Below are 23,176 nucleotides of genomic sequence, written 5' to 3'. Positions count from 1 at the left end.
GGCTGTTTCCCAGAATGCGAGTGAATGCAGGGATGCTGAGGGCACCGGTTGCAAGCTGCAGGGGGAGCAGACTGTGATGTCATCCCAGGCAGCATTCCAGCCTCCAGGGGGAGCCAAGGAGTCGGCAGCTGAGAGCTCTGTTTCTCGTGAGAACCAAGGTCATCGCCTTTGCAGAGGCCGGAAAGGCAAAGGTAAACAGACGCAGACGCAGACATCTGCAGATGGCCAGGGGCGAAGGGAGGGTGAAGAGCCCGCGCCAGTGGAAGACAAGGCTATGTCTGCTGGCACAGCTTCACCAAAGGCTAAAGGCACGTCTGCTGGCCAGGAGCAGCAGGGGGGCAAGCTGCAAAAGCCCAAGTCAGTGGAAAACAAGGGTTTGCTTGCTGTAAAGACTGCTCCAACAGCCAAAGGCAGGTTTATTATCGATTCAGGTGCCAGCCGCCATATTTCGAAGGATCGCCACCTGTTTATCTCCTTCAAGCCTCAGGAAGGTGAGATCCACCTGGCTGATGGAAGGACGTTGCAAATTGCAGGAGAAGGGACTGTGAAACTTGCAAGTTTGCATACAACCATCAGTAATGTTCTGTATGTTCCTGGAGCTGCAAGCAATTTGTTGAGCGTCCCGCAGCTTACTGGACGTGGTTTTCAGATTTCCTTCAAAAGGAGCGTCTGTGTCATCAGTAAAGGCAAAGAGGACTATTTGCATGCAAAGTTTATGGATGGTTTGTTCCATATAACTTATGAGGACACTGCTGTTGTATCTAATGCTGATTCTTGTTGTGTTGCACAAACTAACAAAGTTCTTCATGCAGGTTGCATTCATGAAGCGCATCGAAGGTTTGGTCACCTCTCTTGGAAGGCACTGGCCAAGATGCCAGAGGTGGTTGAGGGTTTGAACATCAAACCCTGTAAATTTCACATGAAATGTGTATCTTGTGCAGAGAACAAGGTGAAGGTTGCTCCAAAAGGCAAAGAGTCTAGCAGGCAGGCTTCCAAGCCCTACCAGCTAGTGCACGCAGACCTGGTTGGGCCACTTACGCCCTCTTTGGGAGGAGCAAGGTTCTTCATGGTTCTAATTGATTCTTTTTCTAGGTACATTCATGTGTTTTTGCTCGAACAGAAATCGCAAGCGTTTCCGAAGTTTAAAGCATTCTGTGCTTGGTTGGAGAATGTGCACGGTAAACGTATTTCCTGTCTGTTTTCCGATCGAGGTGGGGAATTCACTTCTCAGCAGTTTGAAGCTTTCCTGACTGAGAAGGGAATCCAGCATGACATGTCAACCCCCAGATCGCCATGGATGAATGGGCTTGCGGAGAGAGCAAATCAAACATTGCTGCAAGGAATGAAAACCTTGTTGCATGATGCCAATCTCCCTGATAAGTTTTGGGGGGAGGCTTTGGGGAATCTGGTTTACTCCGTTAATCGCAGATTGTCATCACCCATTGGTTGTACCCCCTATGAGAAGATGTTTGGCAAGAAACCCAACACCAAACACATGAGAATTTTTGGTTCTGACATGTGGGTACGCACCCCACAAACCAACAAGCTTGGGAAGCGTGGGGCACATGGTTTGTTCATGGGGTACGAAAAAGGTGCATACAGGGTATGGATGACTAACTCCAAATCCATTAAGTTCACAAGGAGTGTTGAGTACAATCCTAAGTGGGGGGAAAATGTGGGAATTTTCCAGAGTTACCCAGAGGAGGATGAAGGTGATGTCAAGCAAGCAGCTAAAGCTGAGGAAGCTGCTGAGGATGATGAGGATGAGGATGATGATGATGATGATCAGAGTTCGGATTCCAGTTCATTGGGCGGCGCTGCTGCTGATGTCAGTGAGAGTGATGACACAGCAGACTACAAGAGTGCAAAGGCCTCAGTCAGACCATCTGATGCGTCTGACAATGAACTGGAAGAACCACTGTTCACCATTGGTCATTTTTCTCCTAAGAAAGAGGAGATGAGTCCAGAAGACTTGCGTCTAGTACGTAGGTCTGAAAGGGCGACAAAAGGCAGACCTCCAAAGAGATTTGCTGATGAGTTTGCTAAGACTGCAACTGCTGTTCTTAGTAGCTCAGAGAAGGTGTGGGAACCTTCAAGCTTCAAAGAGGTTCAGGAGTTAACCTCTAAAGATGCTGAGCCTTGGCTTAATGCCATGAAGGCTGAAGTTGATTCCTTGAACAGGAACCAAACTTGGGAGCTGGTACCGGTAGTCCCAGGTATGAGACTGGTTGGCAGCAAATGGGTCTTCAAGGCCAAGACAGACCAGAATGGCAAGGTAGTCAGACACAAAGCCAGATTGGTTGCCAGAGGTTTTTCACAGGTACCAGGACAGGATTACCACGAGACCTACTCACCCACAGTCAAATATGAGAGCATTCGGCTGATGCTCAAGATCGCTGCGGAGGAGAAACTGCATGTTTCCCACCACGACATTAATACAGCTTTTTTGTACGGGATTTTGAACGAGGAGCTGTTTATGCTTCCACCTGACGGGATGCAGATACAGAAGGGAATGGTCTGTAAACTGCGGAAATCCTTATATGGTCTCAAGCAGAGTGCTAGGTGTTGGAACACAAAACTCACTGAAACGTTGCTTTCTCTAGGTTTTCACCAGGGCAAAGCTGATCCATGTGTGTTTGTCAAGGAGGAGGGGCAAAACAAACTGTATTGTTTATGTTTTGTTGATGATCTTCTGATGTTTTGGAAGAATCAGGCTTTCTATCAAAGCACCCTAGCTCAACTGAAGGAGCACTTTGACATGAAGGATCTTGGTGAGGTATCCAACTATCTTTCTCTGCAGGTGGAGAAGGACCAAGCAGGTAATTTTCTGGTACACCAAACACAGAAAATTGCTGATGTATTAACCAGGTTGAATTTGGTTGATGCAAACCCAGCAGACACACCGATGGTGACAGGTTACCAGGTAGACAGTACTGCTGAAGCGTTTTCTGACACAACGCTATACAGATGCGTTCTAGGCAAGCTGAATTTCATTGCCAGATGTTCAAGACCTGACATAGCTGTAAGCTGTAATCTGCTTAGCAGACATGCCAACAATCCTACGGTTCAGGATTGGAAAGCTCTGAAGCGCATAGCCCGCTATTTGAAAGGGACTATGCACTACAGGCTGAGGTTCACCAGTCAGAAGACTGGAGGTCTTGAAATCTTTGCAGATGCAAGTTTTGGAAGTGACACCACAGATGGTACAAGCACTTCTGGAGTGTGCTACATGTACAACCACTGCTTGTTTGACTGGTTGTGCAAGAAGCAAACAACAGTGAGCCTAAGTTCCTGTGAAGCAGAACTCAATGCTCTGTCATTTTCACTCATGGATTGTGAATGGTTGATGCAACTGTTTAAGGACATCGGGGTTTCTGTGAAATGTCCTATACAAGTGTATCAAGACAATAGATCGTGTTTGGCTTTGCTGAACTCTGAGAGTTGCAAGCAAAGAACCAAGTACTTGCAGATTAAGCTACATCGTGCAAGAGAGTGTATTCAGAAAGGACTGATTCGGGTGTCCTACATGGCAGGAAATGAAATTCCTGCTGATCTGTTGTCTAAGGTTGTTAACAGAGAACAACATAAGGTTTATGTACAAAGGTTGCAATTGAGTGAACCACAGGTACGACAGGTTACACGGAAAGGGGGAGGATGTTAGGATATTTCCGTTCCACCTTAAGAGAGAGCAGGCTTGTGAGTCACAGAGTCTGCGTATTTCCTGTTACAGGATGTTTATGCTTGCTGTTTCCTTTCGATTTCAGTCGGTCAGAGACACTGACACAGAACGGTCATGTTTTCTCTTTGTTCTGTTCAACGCTAAATAAAGTCTGTAAATTATGCTCTCTTCTGCGGTGCAAGCTTTCTGGCTGTGGTTTCTGCTGATAAAGAACAGTGTGCACAAGCCTGGAATGTGGCAATCTATTTCTGAGGTTTTGTGTCGCTAACTGCTGGATCTGCCTGGCTACGGGAGATCGATGGACGTTAGGCAGCCGGCTTGGGGCCATGATGGACAATATCTCCCTGGCAGTTTCCCAACAGGTGTCTGTTCCAGTGACAGAATGGTGGCGTCTCTCTGGTCCCAGAGTAATGCAAAGCTGTTCCATTATTGTAGGAGTTCTTAGAAATTGAGGCATCAAATCCTTAGATTATGAACAAGAGGCAGTTGTGTCATACACAACTAGCAGAAATTCAGTTGGAAAGTAGGAGGGTGCCAGGCAGATAGAAGGCAGAACAAATGGACATATAAATACAAATACTTAACTGTGGAACACTAGCCAGCTAGCTTGCGTGTGACATTTTGGGTCAAGTTGACATAGGCATTTTAAACAAATATGAGACAAAAAGATTGCATGTTCTTTCTTTGTGTGTTGCTTTTTGTTCCTGCTTGCCTTCCTGACTTCTTAATAAATATAATCCCCATCTGTACATAGCACTCAAACCACAGTTTGCAATGTGTCCCAAGTAGACGTACAAGCAAATCAGACTGATAAGACTCAAACATACTAGCTTTTCTTCCACATAAATGTGCTTAGAATTGGGGTAGTATTGAAAAGTGGTACACAAGAATGCCTAACAAGACAGACAGCTAAAGCGTTGGGTAGCAGTCTCTTATCTAGCCTCCCTCACGTCAAGTTTAGGTTGATGTTCCAGGTGGTGAATCTGTCCCCATAGAATGGCAGTGAGCCAGTGTGGAAACTAAACTAATGCATGAGTCTCCCAAATAAATCCGTAATAATTGACAAGTGCTACATGAGGCATTCACAAAACACAATACCTGTTTTATTACAGCTTTTCTCCTTGTGAAAGTAGATCTTCTACAAACGTAATCTTGAGCTACTCTTAAGAGTCTTATGTGAAACTGAATAGGGTGATTTGAGAGGGGGGAAACAAAATGAAATTGCATGTTGAAGAGGTGATTATCTAGAAAGGCAGTCTTCTAATATGGTATCATTACAGGATATTTAGTTAGAAAAGGATTGACTAAAAAGCAGTCAGAGGAAGCAAGAGGAAGGCTGCGCAAACCTCTGTCGCTGCTGCCGAGCCGAGGAAAAGGAGGAGAGGGACGCCCAGCCATTCATCCGGACAGCTAGTGCACCAGAAGCAGGTTGAAGCCCAGAGGGAAACCCGCTGGGAAAAGACCTTGCCTTTCTCAATTTTCAATTTTTTATTTCCTTTTTGTGTGCTTGTGTTTTTTACTATTTTTTTTAAACAGATATATCAACTTTTTATATTATATTATTATCATTAACTCTTTTTTAAAAAACTTTCCCCTTCATATATTTTAACCCCCTTTTAAACCCCCCTTTTCCCCTTTCCCCCTTCCCCAAGTCTTCAGCCCTTTCACTAAATTATTATTACTACCATTTTAAAAATACATCCATATATTACTTTAAAACACATTTTCCATCCCCTCCCAAAAAGGGGGGGGGGCTTGTTGTTGTTGTTGTTGCTGCTGCTGCTGTCCCCTTTCCTTCCTTCCCAATATTTTTTACTTTATTTTTACCAGACAATCTACCCCTCTCTAACATATTTTCCCTATTTTCTGTATTTTGTTTTATTTTTATCCCATTCTCTACCCTCATTTATATTTTTTGAAAAAAGGGGGAAATATTTTTCCCAATTACTATTTTTTATCATTATTATTACCTTTCTTTTTTAAAAAAATCCTTTTTATTATTATTACTATCATTATTATTCCTCTTTTCCTTTTAGTCCCCCTTTATTTTCTTTGTTTGTCTGTTTTTGAGGGGGGAGCCTTACCTTCCCCCCATTGTCCTGCAACTATTACCATCCCCTCTAAAAATTAAAATAAAATAAAATAAAAATATCCCCCCCCCCATATCAGTGCTATTGCCACTGGTACCCTTCCCCCTCCCTTTTTCTTTTCCTTTCTTTTCCTTTCCGCCTTCCCCCTTTCCCCCCTCCTTCTCTTTAAAAGAACACATACATACACGAACACACACACACACACACACACACACACACATTATTATATTATATTTGCCCCTCTTAAGAGGGCTCTAAATATATTTTCATTTCTACATTATTTTTACCTTTGGCATTTGATATACAAATACTACTGCCAGGCATCACAACTTCGATATCTTCAAATCTCTCATCTCCCCTCCCCCCCTGCTTTCCCTCTTTGATTTAGTCTGCTTTTCTAGTCCTCTTACCCTCCTAACCCTAAAATCCACATACACATACCTCCCCACACACTTTCATTAGCAATCCCCCCTCCCCAGGGGTCTTTTACCTCATACTATAACCAGAACCACCACTGCAACTAAGCATTTTCATCTTTCTTTGTCTCTTCCCCCCCTTTATTTCCTTCCTTCCTTCCTCTCCCTCCCTCCTTTTCTTTCTCCCCTCTTTACTTTACTCTGACTTCCATCCCTCCCCTCCCCTGCTTCTCCCCCTTTCCCTCCCCTCCTTTTTCACCTTCAACCTCTACATTGCTTTGTTGGGTTCTCTTCCTGAACACATCCTTGCCAACCTTAAATTCCTAATTCTTTACTACGAACCTCTAACCCCTCCCTCCATGCTCGACTGGACCCCAATACTCCTTTCATGAGTACCTGTGCACAGATGTGTACGCACAGGTGCACCCACAAATAACCCCCCCAAACATACACTCTCCCTCTGACACCACCCCACCAATCTCTCATACCCCTGCCTACCAACCCATTTACGTGAACCGTCTGTCTGTTGGCTTATTCATCTGACTGCTCGACTGCCCCACCTCACCCTGGCAACACTGCTGAGGAGACTGCGGGAACCCCAGAGAAGCCCTTAAAGCACAGCCCAGACGGGACACTAATCACTGCCTAATCCAGACACTCTGTAAAAGCCACCAGTCAACAATGCCTGTTCAGCTTAACAGCTCAGCAACACCCAGGAACCACCACCACAACTCCTAACCACAACACGCCCGGCTCCAAGAGGATGCCAAGCAGATTTGAAACCAAAAACACCAACGAGACTGCGATGACAACAACCAGGGAGATGGCAAACAGCACCAAGAACACAACACCCCTCCCCAAGATGACAACGACCCAGCAACAAAACAAGAACTGAAGGAAGTGAAAATGAGACTAACAGAACTATTGAAAGCGTTCAGTGACATGACTTCCAAAGTGGAAACTCTAGAAAACAAGAACCAAATACAAGAAAGAATAATAGAGAAGTACCGAGAGGAGAACACACGTGTCAATAATAAATTGGCTAAACTGGAAAGCCCCCTGGAAATAATAGAAATGGAAAATACAGCCATGAAAATCAAACAGGCAGACCTTGAAGACCGTAGTAGACGCTGCAACATCCGCTTCCACAACTTTCCTGAAAAAGTGGAGGAGAAAAGCCCAGCAGACCTAATTGTATGCTGGCTGAAAAATACAATCCCAAACCTGACACTCGAGGTAAACGACCTGGAGAGGGCTCACAGAGCCCTAAAACCTATGCCGAAACCCAACACCCCCCCCCGAGACATCATTGTATGCTTCACACGCTACAAAAAGAAGGAAGAGTTATGGAACAACCTCAGAAACTCAACAACAAGCCTTTGATATGGAGACAACCCCATATTGGCCTTACAGGAGTTATCTCAGGACACCCTAAATCGGAGGAAAACCTACGCCCATGCACCCAGCGTTTCCAACAAGCAGGGATCAAGTACCGATGGGGCTTCCCCTTCTGCCTTATAGTAACAACCAACACAACACAACACAACACAGCACACAACTGCCAACATACCTGAAGCCCTGCAACTACTGAAGAACCTCGAACTTGACCCTCCACTGGAATGGCAACCGACAGACCCACCAAGTGACAGTCATAACCACCACAATGAAACAACAACATCAAACAATTGGACGACAGTAAAGAGGAAAAAGAAGCAACAGAAGCCACACAACACTGCAAACCAGGACAGCCAACCACCACCATGCACAGAAGCATCCCGCCGAACACGCAGCACAAAACAACAGACCAGGATCAACCAAATCAACACATAAATATAGCCAACACCATCAACACCCCCTCATTCCTGCATCTCCACAGAGATCCCCACCCCAATGCCAGTCCAGATGACTTCAAATCATATCCCCCACCACCCAACAACCCATAACCCGCACTTTCAGCACCCCTCCATACTAAGGAAAAACAACTTCTCCAACCTTGATAAAATAACCCACAAACAGGCTAATCTGACACCCAATCAGCACAATGGTGGCACCAGAGCATACCAACACCCACATCCCCACTCCAACATGTTGCTAATAACATTGGCAACACTGCTTATGAACCCTATACCCAACATTGGCATCACAAAGATGCTTAACACCATCTCACTGACCACCCCCTATTGCAAATGACAGGGAGGATGGTCTGCCCCTGAACAAGGCCATCCACACCAGCTGAGACCTAGGACCAACCGGCTAAATGCCAGATGGCCCAAAATACCCCTAACAAACACCTATATGACTACATATAGGATACTCTCTATAATCTATCCCCCACTCTTTAACCCAAATCTGATCCTAATTCCACTAATCCCCCACTGACCACGCGCTAGGTCAGCTCAACCCCATTGGTTCATTAAACAACACAAAGTGAGAGACACAGGACAACCTGGACGAGTTGGCAAGGAATCACCCTACATAATAGATAAGCAAGATGGCTAGTCTAAAACCAATTACATTAAATGTGAAGGGGCTGGGAAACCCCATAAAAAGAAAACGCATCACCTCATACATAAACACCATGAAACCACACATCACCTTCTTACAAGAAATACACAACCCACCCAAAGGGAGCAAACTCCTGAGCGACCCCCGCTTCCGTCAACAATGGGCTGCACAAGCTATAATACTCAGTAGAGACCTGAACTTCACTGCCACAACAGTCCTAAAGGACAAAAAAGGCAGATTCATTTTCGCTAAAGGGACACTAGATGGCAAAATTAAACTGTCAATCGACTCCATATATGCCCCAAACTCGAAACAACTAGAATTCTTCCAGAAGACACTAAACAAGTTCCTCTCCTTCTCTGAAGGGGAAGCAATCCTAAGAGGGGACCTCAACCTAAATATGAAAGGTATATCCCTGAAAGACATTCACCCTACAATCCCATGGGCAACCTTCCTCCGAAGGAAACCCTCAACAACTAAGGACTCCTACAAGTTACTAAAAATGCTAAAAAACAGGGGTCTCTATGACATTTGGGGTGAGCAAAACCTGGGAGACACCAGCCATACATTCCAATCCGGACGCCATGGTACAGTGTCCAGACTGGACAGCATTCTGCTCACACAGGGTCTGATCCCCTCAGTGGAATCAACGAACATAGGTAACATTAAAATCTATAAGCAGAGTCTTGCACGCTCTCTCCATTCTACCAGGTTTCTCTTATATCAATCTTGTCCTCTTAGGCCAAGCACTCCAGTTCACCCATCTTGACTCAGAGGCTTCTAGTACTGTATTAGTGTATAAATACTCTGTCTCTGTCTTTTACACTTGCATTTTCGACTGTGATGTTCTGGCCTTTCTCAACTGCTGTCTGGTGCCCCTGCCTAGTTGTACACCTCTCACATTTAAACTGTCATCAATTTTTTCATCATGGCCGGGAGATTTGTTTTGAATAGGGACTTCCTCAGCTCCTGAGGAGAAAAGCACTGTGTAGAACACAGTTGTAGAAGGTTATCCATGCTAACTGTTCTGCAGCACTTCTCATACTTCCATGTGTGCAGGGGTGATTTTTTTCTACACTGAGTGGTTTTATTATTTTGTGTGTGTGTGTAATAAAACATCTTTTTGACATAAATGCTCAGGAAGATTGTCCAAAACATTGTAAGGTGTTTCTTTCGAAATATGTCTGGTTATATCCTTCCTTAAAATTGCATTCCTCCAACAGAGAATTGCTGTTAGCCATTAGTAGATCTATATATAGAGCATAGGTGCATATTTTTCTCTCTCCAGGTATATACAAGAACTATTAACACAACAACAATATTCCCACAGCTGCAGGAGCTTCACATAATGATGTTGTTGCCCAAAGGCCTCGCCTAGTATTTTTATGTACAGCCTCCACCTTCAGATTTGATAATAAAATCAAAGGCCAGACGTCTGTACGCTTTGCATATGTCAAATTTCCATCTGAACAGGGAAACAACTGGAGGCATAGTCCTGAACAAGCTTTTATTATATAAGGTGATGGAGACAGTAACTTTGCACACATGAGCAGTAATAAATGGAAGTGGATCCATCACTCATTGTAAATGCACACAAGATTGTAAAATGGTTACGTAAGCAGAAATCAAGTGCCGCTGAGCTGGGTAGCTCACCTGTTTTACATAGTTCAATGCTAGCTCGGTAGAAGGAAGTACTTTTGTTGACACTGTTTGAGTTGGATCAAGACGCTATGTTGGATATCCACACCCTCCTTTAAAAAATCCAGTTCTCCTGAGTTCCTTTCTCATTTGGATAATAACTCTTGCCATAGCTGTCAACCGTCCCTTATTTGGTGGGAAAGTCCCTTATCCCAGGGCTGTGTCCCGCTGCTGTCCCTTATTGATTAAATTTCCCGGGTTTCAAAGGAAGCAGCTCCTCTCCCTCCCTGCCAGCCAGCCTCCAACTGTGTTGCTTGGCTGCGTTGCTCACCCAATAAGGAGTCTAAGAATGACTGGGAGGGTGGAGCTTGCATGCCTTGTGCCTATCAAATCATCAGCGTTGCCTGGGGACTCGCCTTTGCTCAGCGCTTCCCAGCGGAGAGGTGACAGTGGTTTTCCTTGCTGCATCCGCTTTGCTGGGTTGCTGCGCTGTGGGAACCACCGCTTGAGGCTTCGTTTGGCTGCTGGCTGGGCTTTCTGCCTTTGGCTTGGAGGGGCTCAGAAGTTGAACATACCTGTGCTTGGAAAATCCCTTATTTTGGCTGCTGATCTCTTATTTTCGAGGCTGCTGGTCCCTTATTTTCAAATCTGTAAGTTGACAGCTATGACTCTTGCTCACTTCTGGCAACTGCAACAGCTTCTTCTTATCCCTCTTGTTGACATGGGGGCGTCAGATGTGGGAAAGAAACAGGAAGTGTCATTATTGCCAAAGAGCTATGTAAAATATATTGTTGACTGAGGGTGTTCAGTCACTGGGGCTGAAGAAGCAACAATGCGCACCCTAAAAGTAGTGCCCTGTCCCTATTTTCTACTTACTTGATGGCTCTGGTAACCATGGGGACATGGGCAGATCAGGGACTTGCTTCGATTAGTAAACACTTATACAGTGCATTAATTATACATTAATTCAATAAGTGCTATACAATATTTAAAAGCCACCCCTGGAAGACAGGCTGTTTTGGATGTGTGTATACTGTTCCGTTAGCGCTACTGAAAAGCAGGCTCTGAATTCGACCTCATTCTTCTGCTGTAAATTAGAAATTCCACTACCAGTTAAGTTTCTTCAGGTCAAAACCTGCATGGAATTCAGCTACATGTTGTTCAATGATCAGCAGGCTTTTGTAATAGCAGTGTTTAACGGGTTCATTGTAAGGCACTTGTGGGAGGCATAAATCACAATAGACTCATTAATCTATAGTCTGACTATGTGTTGGTGAGGAAAGGCATGGTCAATAATCCAGATTTATGGGAGGTTGGAGAGGAGGAGTGAGCTTTGTGAAGATTAGTTTATGTTTACACATTGCTTAAAATAATAAGTGCATTTATGTATAAATCCATAAATATACAAAGGATTAAAAAAAAGGGTGTGTATTTTCCACTCTTCCTTCTGTGAATGAATGATCAGTCTGAAAGTGTTTAACCCTTCTTTTACTTAAGGAAATGAATTACTTCCTTCCAAAGAAGATAATTTGCCTTTACAATTACAGGAAGTGTTTTAGATTTGAACCAAAGACAGCTTTTGGAACTTCGCCAAAGACTTTTCTTTGCTGAAAAGGAAAACAAAAAAAGATCCCAAGAGCTGAACAGTGTCCTAAATGAAATCAAGCAATTCATTGGTGAGCTAGCCAGCGCTTCCGGAAATTTTACAGGTTTGTGTAGAATTGTTTTTTGGAGTTTTTTAAACAACTTGTGCAGTCATTACTTTCTCAGAAAGGAAACATGGATCTTAATGGAGGGCTGTGGATTTTAATGGGAGCATGTGATGCGATGCTGGGCAGTGGGAAGTCAGAAAGAGACACAGGTGGGGAACAGAAGGCATAAGGGGAATCCAAGAAAGCAGAGAATAAGGCTGTGTACACACCAGCTGAAAACACAGCTCAATAATTCTTTTTCTCATTTCTGATCAAAGCTGGTTTGTGGAGGAGACACATCGAAATGCAGTATTTTATAAGAAACTACAAGATAGATATTATTTATTAAATTTGTATGCCACCCTTCATCCATAGAACTCAGGGTGGTTCATAACATACAAATACAAGATTAAAAGAACACAAAATATATAATAAAAACAAACTAATAATCCCACCTCGCCCCCTCCCATAGCACATTTAAGAGGGTGTTGGATGTTAACCTGGTTGAAGAAGAACATTTTCGCCTGGTGTCCAAACGTGCATAATGAAGGCGCCAGCTGAACCTCTCCGGGGAGAGCATTCCACAAACAGGGAGCCACTGCAGAGAAGGCCCCGTTCTCATGTTGCCACACTCTGGACCTCTTGTGGAGGAGGCACACAAAGAAGGGCCTCAGAGGGTGATCTCAGGGTCAGGGTAGGTTCTTATGGAGAGAAGTGGTCTTTGAGGTACTGCAGTCTTGAGCTGCTTAAAGCTTAATAGGTCAAAACCAGCTCTCTAATTTTCAATTAAATGATAGCCTCTTATAAATTATTTGGGTATGACTGGGAAATAGAACGCGGTGATCTACCCCCACCCCACCCAGCAAAGTGTCTTTTCCCCCTCAAAGTCTGAAAAAATATTTGTTGCGTTCACAAAATTTTATACAAGGGTTTATACAAAGGTTGTATATACTGTAATGCTTGCCTGAATTTTTCAGAGCCACGAGACATTCTAGAGTGCAGCGCCTACCAGTTTACTTTGGAAAGAAGTTTCTAAAGACTTACGGCGTTTTAAAACTAGGAGTTTATTTACAAATATACAGGTTGAGAATGAGTGGAGTCTCCAGAAGATAGCCAGATCCACTGCCCCAGATCAGATCAGCTCTCAATGTTTCTCTGTATCTTACCAATCTGTCTCACTTTCCCATTTCAACCACACAGAAAGAACCAAATTATACATCACCCTTAGTTGAGGTTCTGGAAGCTCTACTATTGCCCCATTCAGAAGTCTAAGGAAGATCCAGCTCCCTCCCTAAGGGATGTACCTACTAACTTTGCCATCAGCTATATTAGGGGAGTTTCTGGCAGTACTTCTGACTCTATTAGTCCTCTTCTGACCTAACCCGTATCTTAAAAAATATTAAGTGTTCCAGGCAGACCCATGCAGAGGCGGGAGCAGTCAGGTACACTTGCCCCAGGACTTGGAGGGCTAAGCTGGCTGGGGGGTCTCTGCCAGGGACTGGCTGCTTTTTTGTTTGAGTTTATAACCTCATTCTAACAAGGCTCCCACCCCAGGTCTCAGAGAAGCTCTGCACAGGCCTGGTTCCAGGCTTTCTATCTTTAAAATGGCACAACCTCCAGTAGCTGGGTTGTCACAACGAACCCACATGCAATAAATATCAGCCTTAGGTCAACGCATACCGTTGGTCAATTCTGCCCTGTGTTTTAACCAGCAATTTATCACCAGAACTCAATAAGGGAATTTTACTAGATTTCTTGCTGGTGAGTCCTTTCCTAACTTTAATAGGCAGTACTATCTGTTTGTTTGTTATAGGCAGTACTATAGGCAGTACTATCTGTTTGTTTAATAGGCAGTACTATCTGTTTGTTTGTTATAGGCAGTACTATAGGCAGTACTATCTGTTTGTTTGTTATTGTTGCATAGGTTAAGTTAAGGAGAGGCAGTGACTGCCCCAAAGTCACTCAGTGAGCTTCATGGCTGAGTGCAGATTTTAACCCTGGTCTCCCATTCAGCTACTATACCACACTGACTCTCTCACAGAGAATTGCCAAAATGACATAAGAATGATTTTGGGACAGAGAAGTCTGAATTAAGCTGCAAAAGCAGGAACGAGTACTCAGGAGCATGGAACCTTCTTGCCACCTATACCTTACATTGTGCAAAGTTTCCTTAATGTGCTTCCCCTTTAGTCAAGCTTTGACACCAGATTTTATCTCAAGAAGAACCTAGGGAGAGGCACTGTATATTGGTTTTGTGCACTGTTTTGCAATGACTGGGTGAAAGGCAACACTCACTGACTCATGGATGTAGCCAGGATTTATGTTAGGGGGCAGGCTTCATGTTGGGGGGGGGGCAGAACCTCAGTTAAGTATTTTTATTGATTTGCTTGATTTAGAAGAGGGCAGCTGCCCCCTGCCCCCCTGGCTACGCCCATGGTCTGACTTTAAAAATAAATGCCATATCTAACTCATGAAATAATTTACAAAGCAATCCTATGCCTGTACACTCAGAAGTAAACCTCACAGAGTTCAATGATATTTACTCTGTGTCCCTGGTAAAATCTTTATGATACTGCAAAATGAGTTGTTTCACAGTACAGTGGTACCTCGGGTTAAGAACTTAATTCATTCCGGAGGTCCGTTCTTAACCTGAAACTGTTCTTAACCTGAGGTACCACTTTAGCTAATGAGGCCTCCTGCTGCCACCGCTGCACGATTTCTGTTCTCATCCTGAAGTAAAGTTCTTAACCTGAGGTAATATTTCCGGGTTAGTGGAGTCTGTAACCTGAAGCATCTGTAACCTGAAGCGTCTGTAACCTGAGGTACCACTGTATGAGTAATATGTATATGTAGAGAACAGCAAAGCGATAAATTGTAAAGGACTTCTCCTAAGCAGGTAGACTGGGAGACCCAATTGTAAGCTCCAGTCGATAGCCAATGTATGAGATGTGAGCAGAAGGTGCATGACATTCTTAAGCTTAACATTGGAGGGGCTGGGTGAGAGAGGCCTGCTTCACAATAGTGGCCTTATGCCACAATGCTACACCATAAAGCTGCATGCTTTTAAAGCGTGCAGTTTGGACCTATTGGTATGCTATCAGCCATGATGTTATCTCAGTACTCTGAGCATGCTGGCATTTTAGGCAGTTATTTAAGTGTTTCGATGTTGAGTTCCAAAGCTCTTTTTTCCTTTCTCTTTAAGACTCTACGAAGTTGAACGTGTTGAGTCTCGCCAACAAGCTCCCTATACATCTTTCAAATATCCATTACTATCTGCCTCATCTCCAGGAGCATGAAGATGCTATTTATCCAAATGTTGTAATTGGACAAGGAAGGACTGGGGGTGAGAATATGTTTGTTTGTTTGTTTGTTTGTTTTTATTTGTTTGTATTTAGAGAGCAAACCTAAACTCCAGATTAGAACTGCCTTCTGGAAAGAGTTAGGGTATGGTGTGTGTGCCTATCTGCCTCCCTCTGCCAGTGGAGGCTGGTCCATATGGGCAAATGGGGCTCTGCCCCACCATAGCATATTCCTCCACTACTGCTTTCAATGGTGGGGGGATGAAACTGTAGTGATCTGCTGGGCTGCAACCCTCAGCAAAACTACACACACACACACACACACACACACACACACACACACTTTTTGCCCTGCTAATGCAAACTTGCAGAGCTTTAAGTGTGGTGTTAGATCTGCCACATAGCCAACTGTGTGCCTATCACATAATTTGCTTTGCTGTGCTGTTGCATAGTGACTAGCATTTGTGGGAAATAGTGGGTTGTATCCAGATTTCTAGTGAGCAGAAAACTCTGCACACATGATACACCAAGTGGAAGAAGGGGCGCGCACAATTTTTGCCAAATCCTCCTTCCTCCTGTAGCTGCTCCTGAACTTCATAAGAGGTGATGCTGGGTGTGCAGGGAGACAGGGGTATCACCTTTCCCCTTACTCTAACACAGCGGTTCTCAACCTGTGGGTCCCCAGATGTTGTTGGACTACAACTCCCATCATCCCTGAGCTCTGGCCTTGCTAGCTAGGGGTGATGGGAGTTGTAGTTCAACAACATCTGGGGACCCACAGGTTGAGAAAGGCTGCTCTAGCAGGAGCCTCCACTGGTCCATCTGCAAACAGAAGAAATGCTTCTGTTCATGAAAGGATGAGGCTGGATCCAGACCAGTGGTTATAATTACGTTTATATCATGCCCTTTCACCAGGGAAGTCAGGGTGTATACAGTTTTTGCAATATATTCCTAGAATCGTATTTGTTATGAGTTTGCGGGCGCCTCATTGCTCCTAAATTCCTGGGTGCCAGATCCTTCCTTAAATTCCCGAGTCTAGTGGGTGTTGGAGTTTAATTGGAGAATTAAGATGGGCTGCCAGATGTCAATTTTACCAGTGTCAATAAATACAGGCCAAGCCAGTTTTCTGGGCTCAGGAAAAAAGGACAAAGGGAAAGGGAAGCACCATTAAGAAAACCATAATGAAGGCATTGGCTGTGCCAGACAGCAAAGGTGTGGAGCCCCTCCTTCCACAGAGTGATGGTGAGCAAAGAAAAAGCAGCTTTAAATTTAGGATTTGACTGGTGGTGATGTGGCTTAGGAAAAAAGAGGTTGCAGTCTGTTAAACACAGCAAGCTGGAGAGTGGGGGCAGAGCACAGTGTGGGCTGTCTGTTTTGAATCGGAGGCTGCAGTAGTGGGAGAGACCAGTGGCGGATTTAGAGCAGCATGATTGGTTCTGTTGCTCTGGGAGCTGTGCCTAGGGGGCGCTGCAGAGCTTCGCAACTATGATGTAGTGACTTGAGCAGAACAGAAGGCGAGAGGTGGGGGACACACACACACACCAAATGTTGGCCTTGCACAGGGCGTTGCTGAAATTTGAAAGACCAACAATCTGCCCTTGGAGAGATGGGACCTTCTTGGAGTGTAATGCTTTGAACCCTTCCATCATAGTTGTATATACGTGTAAATAAACTACAAATCATAAAGAACTCCACATTCTCTGCTGGGCCTCATTTCTAAAGGAAACAGGAACCCTGGGTAAGTGCCTGGACCCCTAGACCATCACACTGCTTGGAGATTGGGGTGGAGAGAGAATGAGAAGAGAGACAATGTAAAAGTGCCACTTTTTTAAAGTTATCCAAGGTTTGTCCAGGGAGTAGTTGCGGAATTTCCAAGCTTTGTAAAACCTTGGCAGGAGGATGAAAGCACAATAGGCAACTTTTTGACTATTGCATTTTTCTCTTGCTGCTTCTGTTTAGTATACAGAAGATAGGCCCTTCTTTTGGTCTGTCTTCTCAGGCTTCAAGGCTCTCTCACATGTACCTTTTGTGCATTGTTATCTCATTTTGCCCTCGCAGTAGTTCTACTGCTCTGTGCTTGTTGTTGTTGTTGTTGTTGTTGTTTAGCCGTGTCCTCCTCTTCGTGACTCCATGGACCAGAGCACACCAGGCCCTCCTGTCTTCCACTGCCTCTGGCAGTTTGGTCAAACTCATGCTGGTAGCTTCAAGAACACTGTCCAACCATCTCGTCCTCTGTCGTCCCCTTCTCCTTGTGCCCTCAATCTTTCCCAACATCAGGGTCTTTTCCAGGGAGTCTTCTCTGTGCTACTCTTTGTAAAAGGCTTGTAACTTGACAGCTCTGCACAAAGCTGCTTTAAAATTCTGCCCAGATGTTAGTGGAGTAGGAGGTGAAGGGCTGTATCCCAGTGGTAGAACATCTGCCTTGCATGCAGAAGCACCCAGGGTCAATCCCCAGCATCCCCAGGTTGGACTGGGAGAGATTTCTGCCTGAAACCCTGCAGTGCCACTGCCGCTCAGTATAGAAATACTGAGCTAGATGGGTGAATGGTCTGACCCAGCATAAGGCAGCTTCCTATGTTCCTAACATTAGTCAGAGGCTGTATGCTTCTAAATACCACTTGCAGCGAACCACAGGAGGGCACAGTGCTCTTGTGCTCAATTTCTGCTTGTGGGTTTCCCACAGGTATTTGGGTGGTCACTGTGAGAATTGGAAGCTGGACTAGGTGGGCCATTGGCCTGATATACCAGGCTGTCCTTATGTTCTTGCTGTGACGCTTCTGCCGCCAGCATATGAGTTACTGCTGCTATCTATAAAATATGACAGATCCTCCTTATCAAGGGGGTTAATTTGTCCGTATTAAAGGGAAGTCAATAATTAAGGGAACTAGCTTAATAAAATGGACAGCTAGTGGAGAATGCAAAACATTCCCAAAATAAGGAGGACCTGGATTCAAAACTTAAAACCACACTCTAACACACAGTTATAAAATCTAACTTAGTGTTGGATTATGGCCAACGTAGAATATGCATTTCTATTCTTACTGGTTTAAACTCACTGCTGATTTCTGCACCTAAGGACACTAATAGAATCACGTTAGTAATATACAGTATGTAGTTGTGTCATTATGAAAATGAAAATGATTTTTTGTTGTACTGATTTAAAAAATTGTACAACTAAGTCCCCTTTTTTTGACATTAGTGGCCATGGTAATAGGTGTTCCAACAGTGCGAAGAGAAAAGGAAAGCTATTTGATGGACACACTGCAATCCCTTTTAAGTGGAATGTCTGAAGATCAGAAGAAGCATTGTATGATAATTATCTTTGTAGCAGAGGTAAGTTAGCTTGAAATGATTTGTGTTTACGGAAAGAAAATGCAGCAGTCTGTGTTTGTCTATAATACAGAGGTGGGGAATCTGTGGCCCTGCAGATGTCGTGGAGCACCAACTCTCATCAGTCCTGGCCCATGTATGTTGGGATCCACGGTCCAGAATCCCTTCTACCCCTTTGCTACATTAGAGAATGTTATTTATTTATTTTCAACTTGTACTCTGCCAGCTGATCTCAAGGGGTGGATACATTCAATCTAAAATGATTTGTCAGATATATATTGAACTACAATGAATAGCAGCAATAAAACTGCTAGCACATTTGGAAAGCTAAGCAGGGACTGGTATGGTTTCAAATTGGATGGGAGTCCGCATGTCAAGATTCTATCATTCTAAGCAATGGCAAACTAAAGTCAGGAAGCAGATCACTATATTGAGCATTACCCATGAAGACCAGAGAAAACAGCTAGGTCTTGACCCAATGAGGAAACAAAGCCACTGCTTTGATTAATTCAGGAGCCAGTCATGGGGCTGCAACACTCTTCTTCATTTGAAGATCTGTGGGCGTGTTAGAAGCAATCAGGATGAATCCACCCATTAGTCAACGTGAGTCCCTTGTCTCAGGTGGCATGGTGGTAGACCAGGGTCCTTTGGCCTGCCTTCTGAGACTTCTGGTCTCTACCCACCCACCAATGTTTGGCTGGTAACTGCTGCTGCCCTGCCACCACCACCACCACCACCAACAACAACAACCAGTAATGACCTCTGGCTCAGCACCTGTTCCTTAGGAAGCTAGAAGCCACATAGGTGCTCCTAATAAAGCTGTTGTGAACACACACTTGTTTAAAGTTTCTGTTTACTACAAAGAAGGCCAAAGGACCACCCTTGCTGCTATTGTGACAGCAAATAAGTAAAGAAGCAGCAATAGGAGATCAGTGCATGGGGAAGCAGTGACAGCTCATCCACCTTGGCTCAGGTGGGGAAATGCCTTGCACTAGCCCTGAATGAAATTCTGTTGATGAGCAAGTTGACGCAAAGGAGCACTTCGCAGTGGGAAACAATAAAGAACCAAGGATAAATTTAGTTGGAAGTGCCTATGACGCTTGTACTCTCTCAGAACAGGGGTGCTGGATATAGGGGGCGCAAGTACTTAATATTTTGAAGAAGGGCACCAGCCCCCCAGGTATTGAGGGGGTTGACATCCGCCACTGCCGCTAGGTGCCCTCTGCGTGCCCCTGCCCCTGCCTGGGAACCGGGGAGCTGGGAGGGGGCTGGGACGAGTGAGGGGCAGGGGCTGGGGCATGCAGAGGGCACCTAGCAGTGAGGGATGTCAGCCCCCTCAATACTGAGGGGGACTGGGGCCCCTGCTTCAAAATATTGAGGGACGTTGAAGCCCCTTGCACCCCCTGTACTCGGCGCCCCTGTTCATCAACATAAGTAAACATTCAAAAATTCTGTCCAGAGACCCATGACTCAGTCATAAAACCTAGTCCACCCTATCTTTGCAATGGAAACAATGCAAGCCTTCACAAAGTGTTCACACGCTTTTCACAGCAACTTAAAATGCAACAGCATTACAATTATACGCCATTTTATGTAACATTAAAAAACTTCAACACTTGGGTCTGCTGAATCTGGACCGTTGCACTGAGATGAGGCTCCACATTGGGAGGGATTTCTGGATATGCTGCATGGGTAAAGGCATGTGTCATGGTCTAGGCAATATTAAATGACCCATCATGAGCCTGTATTCAAGGAGCTGTGTGGTTTGGGTGCTGCTTTCTGGAGTGAGAGAGTTCAAATCCTGCCTGCTCCACATTTACCATCTAAACCTGTTGTTTAGATAGGTCACATCAGAAGTCATTTGTGGTAGACCAAAGATGTAGAATCTGTGGTTCTCCAGATATTACAGACCACAGTCCTCCTCATCCTCGTCCATTGGTCATAGTGCCTGATAGCTGGAGGCCACAAACCATGGAGGGCCACAGTTTCTCATCCTTACATTTAGTTCTTTTAGAATAGATTTATCTCCCGTCTCATATTTCCCATTGCATTGCTGTTTCCTGCCATGCTTCATACTGAGGGTCATCTACTGTGAGCTACTATGCAATAACTGGCCTGCGGATATCCCTTTTTTTTAAATAGCAAAAAACAAAAAAGCACTCAAATAATGCAAGTTTCAGTGCTAGAGTTCTGGCTTGCTAAACCTTCAGTTCTGGTTTAGAATGCAGAGTTCTAAAGTAGCAAAAGCTCAATGGCTTTAAATGGGCAATGCAATAGGTAGGAGCTTGAAGAGGGAAGAAACCTTGTGGTTTCTGGAACAACATTATGCTGATAGTCTTTAATCAGTGTATAATAAAGCCCAGGCCGAGTCTGCCGAAATGATAGTTTTCTTAGGCAGCACCTGCAAACAAAGGACACGTTCTCACATATATTAATGTTGCAAACCTATGGTGGTAATCTTTCCAAAACTACATAAGTAGACTTACTGCATATACAGCACAATATACTGTGGGCTTGCTGTTTGGAAGGTTGGCGGTTCGAATCCCCGCGATGGGGTGAGCTCCTGTTGCTCTGACCCAGCTCCTGCCAACCTAGCAGTTCGAAAGCACGCCAGTGCAAGCAGATAAATAGGTACCGCTGTGGTGGGAAGGTAAACGGCATTTCCATGCGCTCTGGCACACATCACGGTCTTCCATGAGCCAGAAGCAGTTTAGTCATGCTGGCCACATGACCCAGAAAACTATCTGTGGACAAACGCCGGCTCCCTCGGCCTGAAAGCGAGATGAGTGCCGCTACCCCATAGTTGCCTTTGACTGGACCTAACCATCCAGGGGTCCTTTACCTTTTTACTGTGGACATATTGTGTGATTGCTCTAAAAGATCAAATACTGCATACTAGAGTTCAATATTTCTCACAATTGTGCATTATCATGACTTTAATATTTGAATATTTTATGGGTATTCCTGATGGCATTAACAGGGGTCAGCAAACTTTTTCAGCAGGGGGCCAGTCCACTGTCCCTCAGACCTTGTGGGGGGCCAGGCTATATTTTGGGGGAGAAATGAACGAATTCCTATGCCCCAGAAATAACCCAGAGATTCATTTTAAATAAAAGCACACATTCTATTCATGTATAAACACGCTGATTCCTGGACCATCTGCGGGCCGGATTTAGAAGGCGATTGGGCCGGATCTGGCCCCCAGGCCTTAGTTTGCCTAACCATGTATTAATCTATAAATGTACCAGAGATATAGAATGTGTTCATAGCAAGCTTTAGAACTCCTAGAGCAATACCATAAAAAAAAACCCTGTCTAGTTATGTCGTGGGAATGTGCTGTAACTTGGTTGCTACAATTTCACATATAAATGCAACAGTTTGGAAACACTTGGAATAAACTGCTGGAAGTTCTCTGTAATGGATGTCCTGAGGCAAGGAAACTGCTTGGGTGAATTTTCTCACCAAAGGTTTGGGGTGTGTGAGAGTTTGTGATTAACCCAGCTGCATTTCCATTATTGAGGACAAATAAGGAGGGTATAGTTCATTGCTGCAAGGTAAGAGTGATAGATTTTTCTAAAAGCAATACTTGTGCATATAATTATGAGGAAAACTACATACATCTTAATCCTTCTATATAATATAAACAAGTGTGCATCAACTTCTTTCTATTTAATTTTTAATAGCCATATAATAAAATTAATTCTGCTGTATCCATTGTTAAGCGATGGTGACCGTAAAATAGAATAAAACGAATGCACGTATGGTTTCCTGTATGATTAGCACAACTTCTGTTTTCAGAAAATAGCAGAAATGTTGATTTATTTTTTTAAATTTTTAGGTGGATTTAAAATATGTTAACAGCATTGCAGAAAGCATCAGAAGCCGGTAAGATTTTTATAATATGTCTGTTTATGGCTACTAAAAATAAGTAATATTATGCCATTAAAAATATTGCATCAATAAATGTTGTAACATGGATTACTGTAGCATATACAAAACTAGATATTAACATTTACAGCACTAAGGAAGACAGAAAAATAATAGTATTGCAAAGTTTAGCTAAATCCTTTAGTTCTCTCTTTCTCTATGACACTACTTTGCATTTATAATCTTTAAATAAGTGAATTTGAGACTACTTTCCACATAATTTAACTATGCCAGCCCAAAGCACCCTTGTGTGTATATAATACTGAATTCAATTACTTACATTCTATGAAGTAATCAGAAATCTTTACTAGTATCTAGACATTTGGAGTAGCAATTCTTCTACCCTGTTCTAGGTTGTTGTTGTTGTTTTTTGTCTGCTTTCAAAATAATATCCTACTTTTATGTAATAAAATGTAAAGAGTGCCTTTGTGATGCCAAAGGTATGGAAAATGTGGCTTTTAGAAGTTGGTCCCATAGGTTTCCAAGGAGAGACTGGTTGGTTCCTGAGGCTGAAGCGTTCATGTGCAGATGTGTATTTGAGGTGTCACAACCCTTCCTCCATGGCTGCCTAGAGTCTGGCAAACTATATGTTTGCTTCCTG

The 23,176-nt window shown here is 44.0% G+C and overlaps 1 protein-coding gene across 3 annotated transcripts in view; it reads left to right on the top strand.

Annotated features, from left to right (window-relative positions):
• The window catches only part of MGAT4D (MGAT4 family member D), a 52,084-nt gene that overhangs the window by 6,000 nt on the left and 22,908 nt on the right, over positions 1–23,176 (top strand). For 2 of the 3 annotated variants that reach the window (XR_013394180.1, XM_028745062.2), the window contains exons 2-5: positions 11,876–12,037; positions 15,222–15,362; positions 18,518–18,651; positions 22,487–22,533. Coding sequence is in view for 2 of the 3 variants with exons in the window: in XM_028745062.2 (XP_028600895.2) it covers positions 11,876–12,037; positions 15,222–15,362; positions 18,518–18,651; positions 22,487–22,533 (484 nt within the window). In the remaining variant the exon portion in view is untranslated. The remainder of the gene's footprint in view (positions 1–11,875; positions 12,038–15,221; positions 15,363–18,517; positions 18,652–22,486; positions 22,534–23,176) is intronic. The other variant, XM_077934053.1, reaches the window with a different exon arrangement.

The sequence above is a fragment of the Podarcis muralis genome, chromosome 9 (assembly GCF_964188315.1).
Source record: "Podarcis muralis chromosome 9, rPodMur119.hap1.1, whole genome shotgun sequence".
NCBI classification, from domain to species: Eukaryota; Metazoa; Chordata; class Lepidosauria; order Squamata; family Lacertidae; genus Podarcis; species Podarcis muralis.
This window is presented reverse-complemented; position numbering and strand designations above follow the sequence as displayed.